The sequence below is a fragment of the Somniosus microcephalus genome, chromosome 24 (genome assembly GCF_052327205.1).
Source record: "Somniosus microcephalus isolate GS21.2 chromosome 24, FLI_Smic_1.0, whole genome shotgun sequence".
Classification (NCBI taxonomy): domain Eukaryota; kingdom Metazoa; phylum Chordata; class Chondrichthyes; order Squaliformes; family Somniosidae; genus Somniosus; species Somniosus microcephalus.
The window spans coordinates 6,610,041-6,624,416 of NC_141010.1; the positions used below are offsets into that span (position 1 = coordinate 6,610,041).

The 14,376-nt window shown below is 38.0% G+C and overlaps 2 protein-coding genes across 3 annotated transcripts; both read right to left on the bottom strand.

Annotated features, from left to right (window-relative positions):
- Positions 1-75: 75 nt before the first annotated feature.
- hoxb8a (homeobox B8a) lies at positions 76-5,874 on the bottom strand. Of its 2 annotated transcripts, none has more exons than XM_085966165.1 (2): positions 1,640-5,874; positions 76-1,228 (listed from the first exon to the last, which is right to left on the bottom strand). In XM_085966165.1, the coding sequence occupies exons 1-2, from the start codon at positions 2,064-2,066 to the stop codon at positions 948-950; spliced, it is 708 nt and encodes a 235-aa protein (XP_085822291.1). In that variant the 5' UTR covers positions 2,067-5,874; the 3' UTR covers positions 76-947. The 2 variants fall into 2 exon arrangements, with proteins under 2 accessions (XP_085822291.1, XP_085822290.1); XM_085966164.1 differs by having other exon boundaries at positions 76-1,231; positions 1,640-5,873.
- Positions 5,875-10,049: 4,175 nt separating this feature from the next.
- On the bottom strand, positions 10,050-13,366 carry LOC147101006 (homeobox protein Hox-B9-like). Its single transcript, XM_085966163.1, has 2 exons — positions 12,442-13,366; positions 10,050-11,758 (listed from the first exon to the last, which is right to left on the bottom strand). Exons 1-2 carry the CDS (start codon positions 12,956-12,958, stop codon positions 11,517-11,519), a joined length of 759 nt encoding a protein of 252 aa, XP_085822289.1. The 5' UTR covers positions 12,959-13,366; the 3' UTR covers positions 10,050-11,516.
- Between the last annotated feature and the right edge of the window lie 1,010 nt (positions 13,367-14,376).

Genomic DNA, 14,376 nt, shown 5'->3' on the forward strand with positions numbered 1-14,376 from the left:
TATGAGTGCAAATGAGTCAAGTGAACTGCAAACATAAACAGGCCGCTAATAAAAAGGTCACAACGACAAATTGAGTCAGGTGCGAAAGCTATGTGTTATTGATATTTTAATGCTCACTTTTCAACAACATTAACTCTCAGTGCATTTGTCTATCTCGTACTCGACACAATATGCACAGTTTCTTTTTTTGCCAAACCTTTTCATTGAAAGAAATTCTATTTTTTTAAAAAGCCGAGCAATTTCACAGTTCTGATTTCGCTTGTAAAGTTTATTGTTACCCTTTTCCGCCGCTTGCATGTTCAAACAATAGGCCAATCTCGTATATAACAATAATGCATCACCGGTCCCCCCCCCCCCCACTCCCCCAATAAAAGCAATTCACGCATACAGTAGACTTTTCCTCACAGTTAAAAGTTAAAGATCACTTTCTTCTTGTTTTGCAAAAAAAAAACAGCCTTTACTTATGCACATGCCAACTGGAGAAAACAATCTTATAAATACAACATAGACGTAAACAATAACACGTTCTAAAACAGCTAAAGCTTAAATAGGCAGCTTCATGTTGTCAGGATCTTTCTGTAAGCTAATGGTCATTAGCTGAAGTAGTGCACACGGCTTCAATGTTCTACAGCAGGATTTCAACACACACACACACACACTAATACATTGTTCTATGAACTTCACATCAAATACTTTTACACGAACCCACTTAAAATAGCTAGAATGTTACACAACACGTATATATCTGGTAAAAAGTTGAAATGTTCCTTTTAATCTACACCTCCATACATTTCCGTACAATATTTTGTATCAAACAATAATCAGTAAAATTTGTTCTGCCTCTCACACCCGCACTATTTAAAAACCGTCTACATTGTTCTATTCATTCCCCGTCCTGTTAGCGTTTTATTCTGTTTAAATTATTATTTTTATTATTAATATTACTATTAATCTTTTTCCTCGTCTTCTTCCTCTTTCCCGTCCTTCTCCTTTGGAGTCTCTTCTATTTCGGACTTACTGCTGGGAAACTTATCTTTGTTATTTTCCTTCTTCCATTTCATCCTTCGGTTCTGGAACCAAATTTTGACCTGCCTCTCGGTCAGTCCCAGTGCGTGTGACACTTCGATCCGCCGTTTGCGAGTCAGATATGGATTGAACAAAAATTCTTTTTCAAGTTCTAGTGTTTGATAGCGACTGTACGTTTGCCTTCCCCTGCGTCGTCCTGCAGCTACTAGTAAACAGAGGGGGAGAGGGAGAGAGAGAGAGAGAGAGAGAGAAAGGAACAAGAGAGTAAGCTCAGTGAGGCTTTGTAGCTGTTATACCAGGGGTTCTAAAACAGGATCCAAACACTATTAAACAGTATTCAACACCGTAGGAAAAAAATACGCCATAAAACTGCAATAAAACTACAAACAGCACGCAATATACCACACTTAAAAAACCGCCTTCAGGGTCATTAAAGTATAAAGTAATTTACAAGTGTTGAAGTTTAGAATCGTAAAACACTAAAGTTTCAGCATCTCCTTTATTGGCTCAGGAAAGGAACCTTTCTGTGTTTTTTAAATGTGTCTGTGTGTGTGTTTTTTATCCCTTTCCTTTCTGTCTCTTTATTTCTTGCTGGCTCCTGTCAAAGCCTCACCTTGCGGTCTCATCCACGGGAAAAGCTGTGTCGGAGAGGAACTCTGTTCTGAATTCTCTGCTTCTTCTCCTAGGCTGTTCGCCGTCGACTTGCAGTCGGGATATTGGACCAGCTCGGCCTCCTGTTGGGCGGCGAAAATTGGCTGCCTTTGCAGGGCATCGTAGCTGTAGAAGCTGCCCGCATCCCCGTGACACGTCACCGCACATGGATTCTGTTGATACGCGGAGGTGGAGAGGGTGGCCGCGCTGTGGTGGTAAAAATCCTGGATCTGGCTGGGATGTTGGAAGCTGCTCCCGGTCCCGGGTCCATAAACCACGGTGGGTCTGCCGCCCAGCTCCTGGGTAAACCCACAGTCATAATAATTGGGGCGCAGAGTCTCCCCACTTTTATACTTGGAAAACAGCGAATTCACAAAGTAGGAGCTCATTGGGAAGGACTAGCAGCTTTCTGCTCAACCGAGGGAACTTAATGTTTGGTATTCAGACAAACAAACAAGCCAAGATTTTTTTTTTAAGATTAAGCCTTCATCTTATTGATCTCAACATATAGTGTCCTGGTATCACATCTTCGTGAGGAGGTTCACTCATAAACAGTTTTCTGTGATTTACTTCAGCACAAATGAGTTGTTTCATATTTTGCCGTCTCTTTTCATGATAATTTGCATTTATTACCTCAACCACATCCTATTGGCTTCGCTTACTCCGTACGGACACTGCACCGCGTGAAAAGGGAATGGTGAGAGAGAGAGAGGGAATGAGAGAAAGATAGAGAGGGGGGAATATGCGGATTAATATATTCAACCATGTTCATTACCGGGATATCAGCCGCTTTACAACAGATGAAATACATACGCCACCCAAAGATTGATAAGGGGAAGTATCCATGCTGTTGTGAAGTAAAGGGTAGACAGCCAGACGTTAATTTCCAAACCATTTAATGAGAATATGCGACTCTTTTAAAGGTCAGAGTTACATCAACAAGACGAGGAAGTACAGTAGCAAACCTGAAATCTAATTACCATCAACTTTGGGTCTAATTGCTATTTTTCCTCTCAAGTTATTGCAACGCAGCGACATGTCCAGTAGCACTCAAAGGCGAATTATTTGGGATAATTTATTTAAAAAATTGTTTTATCTTAAGGAATAGGGGAATCTAGTGGTATTTAATAATTTAATGATCCGTTTTCCTATTATTAATAAAGCCTTTTATCTGGTGCTTGGACGGACCCTGGAACAGTAACAGTCATCTGAGAACTATAGGAAAGAGATTAAGGAACTATAAAGCGCAATAAAAGCACAGCCTGTTATTGTTTATAACATGCAGTGAACGGCAGTTAGTGTTTTTACGAGACGCTCTGTGCGGAGCAGTAAAACACAGGTTTGTTGAAGTGGACGCTCTATTCATGCTTACTATTTTTAAACACGAAACAATTTGTTTTTTCTACAAAGCTGCAACACTTAATATTTAAAAAAATTACGGACTATTTGTTATTGGGTGACAAGTTACACCGCAAATTTGAGCTTGTTAAGAGAGTTTTCGTTTCCAACCCAGAAGCAAAGGTTTCTTACAGAAAGCAAGTGCAGTGATTCCAAATAAACGGTTTATGCAGGAAAGCACAAAGCTCACTAAAGACGTGCGTTAACTTGCTTCGAATCCATTTCCTCTTTATCATAAAATACTATGTAGATTTGATATATATCTGTGTGCATATGTATACTTGAAATTAATTACAACGAGTTGACATTACATTCTAAAATCGGGGTAAACTTGAGGGAAGGTGTTGTAATTCTGGCTCATATTTTCAAACTGATCATTTAGTATTAACCCACTAACGGAACGCCATAATCATGAATTATAGTGACCTTGTATTATTTTAAGTGTTATGGTTTATTTTTGACAATTGAAAGCAAGCTAGTTCCCTATCGCCAGCTAACATGGAGCCCAGCATTGTAATGCCGAACCCTTTCCCTATAGAACGGATCTGATACTCTGATTTTGTGAAGAAGTCAACAATAAGTTACAATCGATCTGTCTCACCTTGACCGATGTCCCGAAGCATACTAAATCTAATCATACATTTCAATTATTTGCAAATGGCTTATTTTGCGTTAGCACACGGAATGCCCATGTATAAACATAAGTCTGGTCCAAATCAATCGAGTTTCTGCCCTGATAACAGTTTAAAAGTTAGTTAAAACAGAACTTGTTTGAGTGCAAGGTGTAAATGAAACTTTCGGGTAGCTGTGCCAATGGATGACTACCCAGCTACTATCACAACCAGCACACGCAATATATAACAATATTGAAACTTTACATATTCATATACTTAGTATGCATCTTTCTATCATCCAGTCTCTCTGCCTACCAGTCCGTTCATTTATCTATGCATCACTCTCCGTCTATCTATCTATCTATAATATATAAACAAATGTTTTGCAATATAATTTCTCAATAAGTGAGTGTTGCAGAAAAACTGATGATTCTTGGGTTGCAGATATCCATTCTATTCTGTAATATTAAGGGATAAGTCAGATGGCGAGAAACGGAACGCACCGGTGTTGTAAAAGTACCATCATCTGTCCAAAGTTACTGAGTGCAGTAAGACAATGAAAATAAGAAAATGCAGTTAACGTATTGCAAGTGAAATATGACCAACTGATCAAACAACCCCGAATAAGGATATTGTGATGAAAATATGTTGGCATGCATTTCAAAAAGCCTAGAGTGTGTGAAGCACTTTAGCAACTTTCAGAAATGATTCGATTCTGCGAACGTTCTTGTGTTTGAATGATCTGCTTTTTGTGTAAGTATTATGAGCCTTCTGAACTAATAAATGTGTCAGGAATGGGATTGAATTAAGCCTAGTGGTGTAATCATTAATTGAAAGGTTCCTGTTCGAAAGTTTTTCCTCTCCGAGTACTCGTACATGGGGCTTCTCTAACTCAGATTAGAATAATTCAATATTACTTTCTTTTTATCCTTAAGATTACAGGACAACTTTCCGATTGTTAGATTAACTTTTACTTTCGTTTTTAGTAATGGTCCATACAATCGCTTATAGCTGATTAAATTCTGCTTAAATTTGGCTCGAATTTACCGGAAATAATGTTAAATATAACGGAACAAATGCTAGGATTTAAAGTGACATAAAGATGTTTTAAGAATGCTATATAACGGCACCATAGACCAACTAGATACTTATTAACACCGCGAAGTTCGCACACAAAAAAACCTTGCCAAAACGTGATCATCTCGCTACTTGTTATTCTAACTGCTTAATTATCCAAAGAATTTTTGAGACTTTTAGAAAAAAGATTTCTGACGGCAAAAAAGATAAAATCTACAACTTGCCGAGTGTCCGGCCCGTGAGGACCCACGTGATTGTTTTATTAGGTATTGCGGCCGTGACGTGCTCTGGTCTGTTTAGTTAATATTGCTCTTTATGCTTCCTTGTGCTTTTAATGTGTTTAATCTCTTTATCGGCAATGTCCATCATTTTATGGATGTAATTCCATTTTGTTAGAAAGTATTAATATATATTTCCTAAGTTTAGCTATAAAAGTATTTAAATATTGTGAATTTCATTTGAAGATCTCCATCTATACATCTCTCTTTCTCGGTCTATACACACAAACACACACACATATATATATATACACGTGTGTGCGTACTTTGATGTCCAATGCACTTATCGTGCACACAGACACAATTACATTTGCAAATGCTGATGAGATTTAATTCCAAATCTATTCAGAAAATAAACTTACTTCTACTTAATCTGTTTACCGATGGGTTTACATGTATTCCTGAAGACATTATATGCATGCAACTGAAGTAGATTCCCCGCACTTAGGCACAACTTTAGCCTTTTGGTAAATATGCAGCATCACAGCGAGACAGAATGTTATAGGTGTTGGTGCTGGCTCTTTAATTTCATTTTCCATCCATGTGTAACTCTGTTGCCGGCTATAGAAGATGGAGTATTATGCATGTGTTTGTGTATGTATACTTATGCCTCCTTAATCAGTTGAGACATTGTTGATACTTTTAGCAGATGCATAGCAGTGCACTGGAATTTAATCAGAAATTAATAGAAAGCTGGTATCTTGCACAAAAGTGAAAGCATTACCAAACTTTGCAAATTTGAAATTTAAAACCGCATGCGTGTTATGTTCCTAACTAATATAGTATATATACACGTACGAAGGTGGAAACAGAGAGGTAAGTACCACCCCCCCCCCCCCCCCCCCCCCACACACACACCCACATATACATGGACACACACAAGCATTCGCATACACACGTAGTAAAGGTACAGTGGGATTCCAATTGCAAAATGGTAATCCTGTTTATATAGACCTAATTCTATGTCTGTAGTTCGTGGGAGAATCATGTGACGACTTTAAAGAGTCAAAAATAAAGTATCACCAAAAAAATGCTTGCATTCGGCGTCCTTGTGCTATATTCTGCTTTTATTGCAATTATAGACAACGTGTTATCTATAAAAAAAGATATGATAGTGCAGGAAAATGAGACAGAGAAAGTCATAAACGAAAAAAGAAACCGAGACAGAAACAGGGACAGAGGCAGAGAAAGAACAATCCTAATTGAAGTATAGTCTTGCCTTTATCTTGGGCGGAACTCCAGTTTTGCTTTTAGATAATGTTGCAGTCAGTTCTGTTCTGTGCAAATCCTATTGCACGTAGACTGTTAAACACATCCCTTTCTGTTATATGTAAAACAGGCCTGCAGTTTGATTTAAATACAGAGGCAGACAGTTAGAGGGGTGGTTACCTAAACTGTGCATCTTCTAAAATCGTGCAACGGAGAAATACGAAATCAATAAAGTCTGAGAAAGAATAAATCAGCAAGGTCTGGAAACAAGTCTAGAGGAAATGTCCATGCGGATGGCCATTACACTGAAAATGTGTGGTATATGGTTTGTTGAAAGGAAGACAGACACACAAACAATAATCAATATATGTACAACGGTCTAGGACAGATTGAATCTAAAAGTGTGTGCACTGGGACGTGAGAAATGTAACGGGGTTGAAAGTTCATTTGGAAGCTAAGCATCCAGAAATGAAAATGTACACTTAGAACATCTTTCGACGTAACTTATGTCTTTAAAGAAGTATAACAAATTATTTTCCCAATAATGTTTTAGCATAGCCAGCTGCAAGTCAAACACACGGGTTGTTAGATATTTAGCTGTGCGAACGCATATTTAAAAGTTCGAATCCTTAACATTTTATATATTTCCTCAAGTGTAGCAAACCTCGTGATTTCGCTATAATAGAACCGTCTCCTTTTATTTATTGACTTCAGCCTCATACTGTGCACTATCTTGTCGTACATGGACGAACTTATTTTTTTCTGTGCTCTTCTCAGGATTATGAAGCAGTTTGAAATTAAATAAACCTGCATAAAACGTGGCGCAGATGAACACATTGTAATGAAGATACATTTCAAATGAGCTTTAGTGACAATTTGCCAATACTGCGCAAAATAGCTGATGGGGGAAAAGTTTTAGTAAACGTATTTAAATATTTAATTTTTAAAATATTGCGCAACAGGATCGAGCAAAAAGGGCAGGGGAGAATCGAAGCAGGGGCTGTATGCTTTTTATGTGTATGTTAAATCTACTGAATCCCGGGTTCTTGGACTGACGTCCGGTGAAGTCCATGACTGAGTTTGGTGGAACAATGCTGCCACCTACTGGAGTCAAGGAGAAGTATTCTGGACTTTAAAAAAAAACACGGGGTGAAAAAGCATTAGCAAATATGCGCAATAGAGCTATAAAATCTTGACTATAAAGAATTCATTAGACCCAAACCGCGGCGAAGGAAGAATGTTTAAGCTCTTCAATTCCGTCGTCACATACAATCGTAGACAGTACCAATAAACCACATCCGTAGTGAAGTGCTCTAGCGGATTGCTAACAACCTAAATTCCTAATGGGCAGTAAAGAAGAGGAAGAAGAAAAAGAAAAAATGGGAGGGAAAGAAAGCTTTCAGAACTCTATTGTCTCCACCTTCGAGACTAAACAATTGGGCATTCTGCTTTAGAATAAAGTCCCATGCATGGGCGCGGGGTTGTAAACACATCCAAAGACCCTGCTCCAGACGTCTCGCCAGATTCTGTATAGCTTTTTATTGCAGTAATTTCTGGCAGCCTGAAATGGTTAGGAAGTAAGACAAAAGAGGGCGTCGCTTGCTTTAGAGTCTAAAAAGCATGTTGGTTACACCACAATATTCACCGCGAATTTCCCTATAAAAAATCCAGTTCCTATATATTACCCCTCAGAAATAAAACACAAAGCCATATTTTTATTGCTTGCCACCTCCAATTGTGAGTTTAATTTAATAGGTTCTGAAAGTTTTCCCTTTGCTGTGTTTGTTTTACAGACGTTCAATTCTTAACCTTCAGAAATTTATACCCTATAAACTTTTACAACGGTCATATTATTTTATTGCAGCACACCGCACTGAATTTCCTATAATGACAGACACCTTCCTAACTCCTCCTCCTTCTCCACCATGCAAGGCTCATTTCTGCTTTCTCTTTGTATGCGTTTGTGTCTCTTGTGTTTGTAAAAAATATTGAAGTGAAAATAATTGCTATTATATTAGTCATAATGTACGACATGCTGATACTGTAATTATTTTCATCTAGTCCAGTAAAAGCAATTTCAAACGGCCGCGTAACCCCATTCATTGATAAGAAGGTGTTAAAGCATCTAAACATAGATTTATTTTTTAATATGGCAGCCCTTCCACTGAACCAACTTAAAGAGCAGGCTTTTAAGGTGGCGAGCATCCCTTCCTCCCATCTAATTATCCCTTGTTGCATTGCCAGAAATGTCATCTACCTGAACACCCGATGAAATTGATCAACTTTTCTTTCCAGTATGGTGAAATATGCATCTTATTATAAGAGATTTATATATATATTACTTTTAAAGGTATTTTTGTTTAGCATGCAATTGTCTTCAAGTTAAATACATTTCATTAAAATGTCCCTATTAGTTGTTTGGGTGCAAATTCCTCATGGCAAATTTTATAATTGATTCAGTAATACTTCCCTTCGTTTTTCAATTGCGGTTGTCAAAGCCTTTTTGCAATATATGTTTACATGTATGGATGTAACGTATAGCAGATAGGTTTCTGCATTAATTTATTCTAGTCATCTTACAATTCTCATCTATAATGTATGTGTGCATATATAGGTAGATACATACATATATGTATATACACACATATATACACATATGTAGATAGATAGATAGAATATATATATATTGAGTAATAAGGTTTTCATATAAATTCCCTCTATTCGCTAAATAAAGAGAAGCGAGTTTAAAGTTCCAAAGAGAGCAGTGTTGAAGTGATGTCTCATTAGTTTGAAAGTAGGTCGACGAGAGGAATATTACTTAGCACATTTATTATAATAGTGAACAATGCAAGTAAACCAGCAGAACATAGATAACGGGTTAATTCTTTCCTACTAGATGATGTAAATTATGTTAGAACACATAATCCCCTTCATGTATAAATGCTAGATTTTGCGTTCGAATTCCCCAAGCGTTTTATCTTGTTCCAATAAATGTGATGCTTAAGATTCAACGTGTGCAAAATAATAAGTAATGAACTTCCATACTTTAGGATCTGTATTAGACAATGAAATATGCAAAGTAAACAGCAGATAAATGCGGTTAGGATTTTTGTTCATAATATGTTTAGTGCGGAGTTAATTAATGGATCCAAAGAGCACAAAATAGCGGATATTTCAGATCATGTAATGATAAAAGCATTGGAAGTAAGTGAGCAACTTACTGAATGTCGACCAACTTCCCAGGAATGAAGCTGGAGTTTCTGCATCTTATATCCGTACCAACAACTTGAGAATATGCCTTATTCGGCGAGACACCCTGGTTAAGATTCCTTCATAAGACGGAGGCATTTTGATTTCGCATTATTTACAGGACACTTTGCCTAGTTTTATGCTTTTTCTCAGCAGTTGTGCGCATTCCTTTCTCTGTGCTGTTCAATTGAGGACCCGCCATTGTGTCCACTGTTAGAGAGGATTTATCGGAAAAGCCCATGAATTGCAAGATAAAATTACTGAATTAATTCTTGTCCTTATGTCCGGCATAAACACTAGCTTAATCCCCAATTATTGCCTCGTGGTTTATCAGATAAATATTTTGTCCCTGTAGAGACGTTAGGAATTGACTTTATACTCCTGTTTCCAAACAGTTCTTCTCATTTTCCATTTGTAATTATTCACCAAGCTTATTTATTAAATGCAGCTACCTTTTTTCCTTTTTTTTAATGGGTCTAGTTCTCAGACATCAGGCACAGGAATGAGGCAAGACTATAAAAAGGAGACGCAAGTTCACGCGGAAATATCCGTTTCAAACTTTCAGCAGCATTTTATTTTGCAGCCGTTTTTAATACATTCATATATTTCCATCTACTGATTGTGGTGTTAGGTGTCCGGAGAACGGTGGGTTCAAAATGTTTAACGCCATTCAGTGGCTTTCATGTATGACTATTATTACTAATATTATTAATAATGAATCACATTAAAATAGTGCAACCGCGCGCTGTTGAAGTCGGATAGCTCCGGATAAAAATTAAGCTAAGAGTAAAGGCCACCTGGAATCGGGGTGCTTTGATGTGAAACAGTTGGTTCGTTCACCTTAAATGTAAAATCTGCACAAACTTACAAAACTCGGAATATATACACCAGCTCCACATGGGACAGAGACAGAGAGATACTGAGAATATTAAACAAGTTATCTGGATTTTATTGTTGCTAGAATTTATCTCTTGGAGCTGATCCGGTTTGTCATCCTCCTTTTGTGCAAACCTTGTGGACAATCATAATTCGAGCCCCTTCGCCAGATTATTCCTAAACAATATTTTATTTCTAAAATGTCATGAAATTCTATATTACAGATCGTTCAATGTTCGCTTCGACACAGTTGAACGTGTTTAATACAATATTAAACCTTTTTTTTAAAGAGCCACGTGGTAACAGTTACCCCTAGTTATACAAACTCTTAACAAAGGATACAGGCACCCAAATGTGAAACCTACTAATTTAAACCTTAGGAGTATCGTGCTGCACATTAAAACCTAAACGACAGACCCACACTCACTCAAACACACAGACTAAAGTCTACAGAAATAGAGATCGCAAAGTATATCATCAATCGGTTTAAATAGTAACCACACTTCCATTGAAACAATCAAAGTCTCAAATCAAAGAGATACAGGATCGGGAAAACAGCACTTAAAAACCACCGCAATGTGATGCGTCTTCGAAATGGATTATAAACATTCACGTTTGCATGTAAACAATTGAAAATAAGTCGTGTTAAATCATTGCGAACAACAAAGATTAAAAATATATATTTAATCGTAGGTTAAAAAGATCCCTTCTTTTTTGCAAAAGGTTGCTTTGGAGCGCGGTCCATTCCGGTCCCGCGGCAAAGGCCATCACCAAAACATTCACAGAAATTGTAATAATTTATAAATAACCTGAAGTTTCTTTTTTTAAACCATAAAGAGAGAAAACGTAGTGGGAATGAAAGCTCGCTGCTCTCTCTGGCTGTTATAATGGATGAGAATGAGAGGAAGTTGTATCTCTTAATATCCTGCAATAAAATCCTTTGCACGTGACTCTATTCCCTGAATGAATGCACTAAAATGTTCGAAATAAATAGCCGAATTGCTGAATGTTAAAACCTTACATTCTGGCTATTCTTTGCCGTGGAAGGATGTCGGTTTCTCAGAACTACAGTGGTTTAAGGATATATTGCAGTGAAAGCATTCTGAGCTACGCGCTACAGTCTAACTCAACAAGCTAGTCACTCGAACTCTTTTACGTGCTCCTTACTGAGTCTTTTCATCTTCATCCTCCTGTTCTGAAACCAGATTTTGACTTGTCTCTCAGTCAGGTTGAGCAGACGCGCTACTTCGTGCCTCCGGTCCCTGGTGAGGTACATATTGAACAGAAACTCCTTCTCCAACTCCAGAGTCTGATACTTGCTGTAAGGACATCTTTTCTTCCTTGTCGAACGAGCGTGTAACCAATTTGCAGAAGGATTGTCTGAAAATGAGTGGAGGCGAAAAAGCAGATCAGAATTAAGAATTATAACGTGATCATATTTCTTCAATGCACTTCTAACATTGCAATGCGTATGGGGGGATATTTTTTTAACTGAAAATGATATCAATGGAGCTGAACGTTGAGGTAGCATGTGTGTGTAGTGGTCATATTCCTAAGCGTCTTCCCTTCAGTAAAGTGTATTACTAAACTGGCAACCGCCGGGCGCCCTCGGATGGTTTAGATTTATTTTTTGCTCTTTATTACCACGTTTGCAATTGAAGAGTAAACGCCAAACCCCACCAGCACTGTATAAATTGCGCGCTCTTTCCCCTCTAAACGGCTTCACATAAAAATGGTGTGCCGCATATTTTAGCTCACCGTTCTACAGAACATTGATTCTAACAGAAAATACCAAGCAGGGAAAAAAGTTGTATTCATTCATTAATTTATTTATTGCCTCGTAGAGGATAGACTGGCAAATCCGTCATTAAAGGTTTGCAGGTGGTTACTTGTGTAAGCCATAAAATAGAACGGAGGCGCATAAAATAACAAGCAATATAAAACCAGTTAAATACTTGTGGCTGAACTGGAAGCAAACTGCCTTTTAATTAGAACCTTATTCCAGTCGCGTTTTTTTTTTGCGTGCTCTGAGATAAGTCAAGTACATTTCCCGGAGAACTTACTTTGTTCTGATGTCTCTTTGTCTGCCTTCTCTTCACATATATTGTCTTCATAGCGCGGCTCTTTCCCGGAGCTGATGGTTTCGCTCTCCAAAGATTCCGCATGTAATTTTTGCAGTGCCGCTGGTAAGGTTTCGCCGCCGTGACCCGCGGGTGACTCTGTTTTCAATGAATCGTGGCCGCTGGAAGGTATCCCGGGTACGGCCACGGCCCTGGGGGTCGGGTCCAACCAGGACCGCATGTACCTGCTGTCAGGCGGGATGGGGTGAGACTGGACGTATGGATGGTACAATGTGGAGACATTGGCACAGGGCTGAGAGTACACGGGGGCCCAAGAGGCGCCGAACACGGGAGACTTCGGTTGAAAATTACAAGCAGGAAAGTCGGGGTGCTCGGGGAGCCCCGGCTGTCTGGAGACTATATATTGACCCGAAGTAAACTTTGCTGCAGGCGTCCCCTCGCTTTCATGACTTATAAGAGAATCGACAAAATAGTTACTAATAGCGCCAGATATCGACATTGTCAAACATCATACACTTCGATTCATTGGGAAATTATATGTAAGACTAGAAATTGTTCTCTCAACTTCTCAACTAACAAAGTAGAGTTAGCTAATATGTTGTGAGCTATCTGCGAAACGATTGGTTAAAGTTTTCATGAGACCGACAAAGCGACAATAAAACGTAAATCAATCCGCAATGGGGGTTAAACAATTAACATCGCCCCCGTATTAAATACTTTTAGAGGCGAAGTGGGGGTTTAAACAACGAACAGCACCACACATATATACATATTGAGCAACTATCCTTAAAAATACAAAACGTGGTTAACTTTAAAAGGCAATCTTTGAAGGAACTATTTTGCTTCCTAATTAATCTTAACTGGTGTGACAAATTCTCACACCAGGTTCTCATAATCGTCAGTCTTATTATTACTGTTATTATCTTAAACCAATAACATAAAAAGTGTTAAATGCAATCATCCTAGCAGATCATTCTTGTGATATTTGTGTTTGATGGGTAGAAGAAAGTGGTGATTTGGCGATTTGGAACGTCCAGATTTGAGTTAATAATATTAGCCCGAGGTTTTGGTGCCATTGAATGAAATATGTGTGAGTTCAATGTGTAGCAAATGTAAAGTTTATACAGCAGAGATTGTGGTGGAAATACACATCACAAACCGTGACAAGCCAATACGGGACTTTTCTTTCACATTTTAATTTGGACAAAAGTCCGCAATTGAGCAGGACTAGAACCAATTGGATTAAAGATAGTTTCTTGTTCCAGCTCCTGCATTCTCAACCAAGAACTTGCTTTTGTTCCCATTGTGATGTTTTAAAGCTCACAGTTACATTAAAGACACGGCTACATATTATTCTGCATTATAAGGCTGTGTGATTTTAAATTACTCACAAAACTACTTTATAACAAATGAGAACGGAAAGTTTATATTTAAACCGTATTTAGCTATAGTGAACGAGTAAATAATTATAAACTGTTTTAAACTTATACATAAATTGTTACAGGTTATAAGTTGTTAAATTAAAGCCAATTCTTCCCTCGTTATCTTTCCCATCTGTTTAAGGTGCCGCCCTTTCCGTGAGAATAAGTGCCAAGAAAAATGTTTGTATTGTGAAGATAGGGAGAAATTGTGAATGGAAATTCGAAAACCACAATCGACTTGAAAATGGGTACAAAAAAATAGCGAAATGCACAAATACGAACAAAATTCAATGGGTAGTGTGGGGTTTATAGAAATAGGGAGCAGTTCGGCGAGCCAACATACCAAACCAATTTCTTAATGTAACTCATTGATGGAAACTAACAATGTTTAACTTTGCAAGAAATTCATTTAGAAGGTTGTATGAGATAACTTGATTTGATGTGATTCGGCTGAACAAAGACTTTGGGGTTGAAGAGATTTGGATATTAGGCAAAC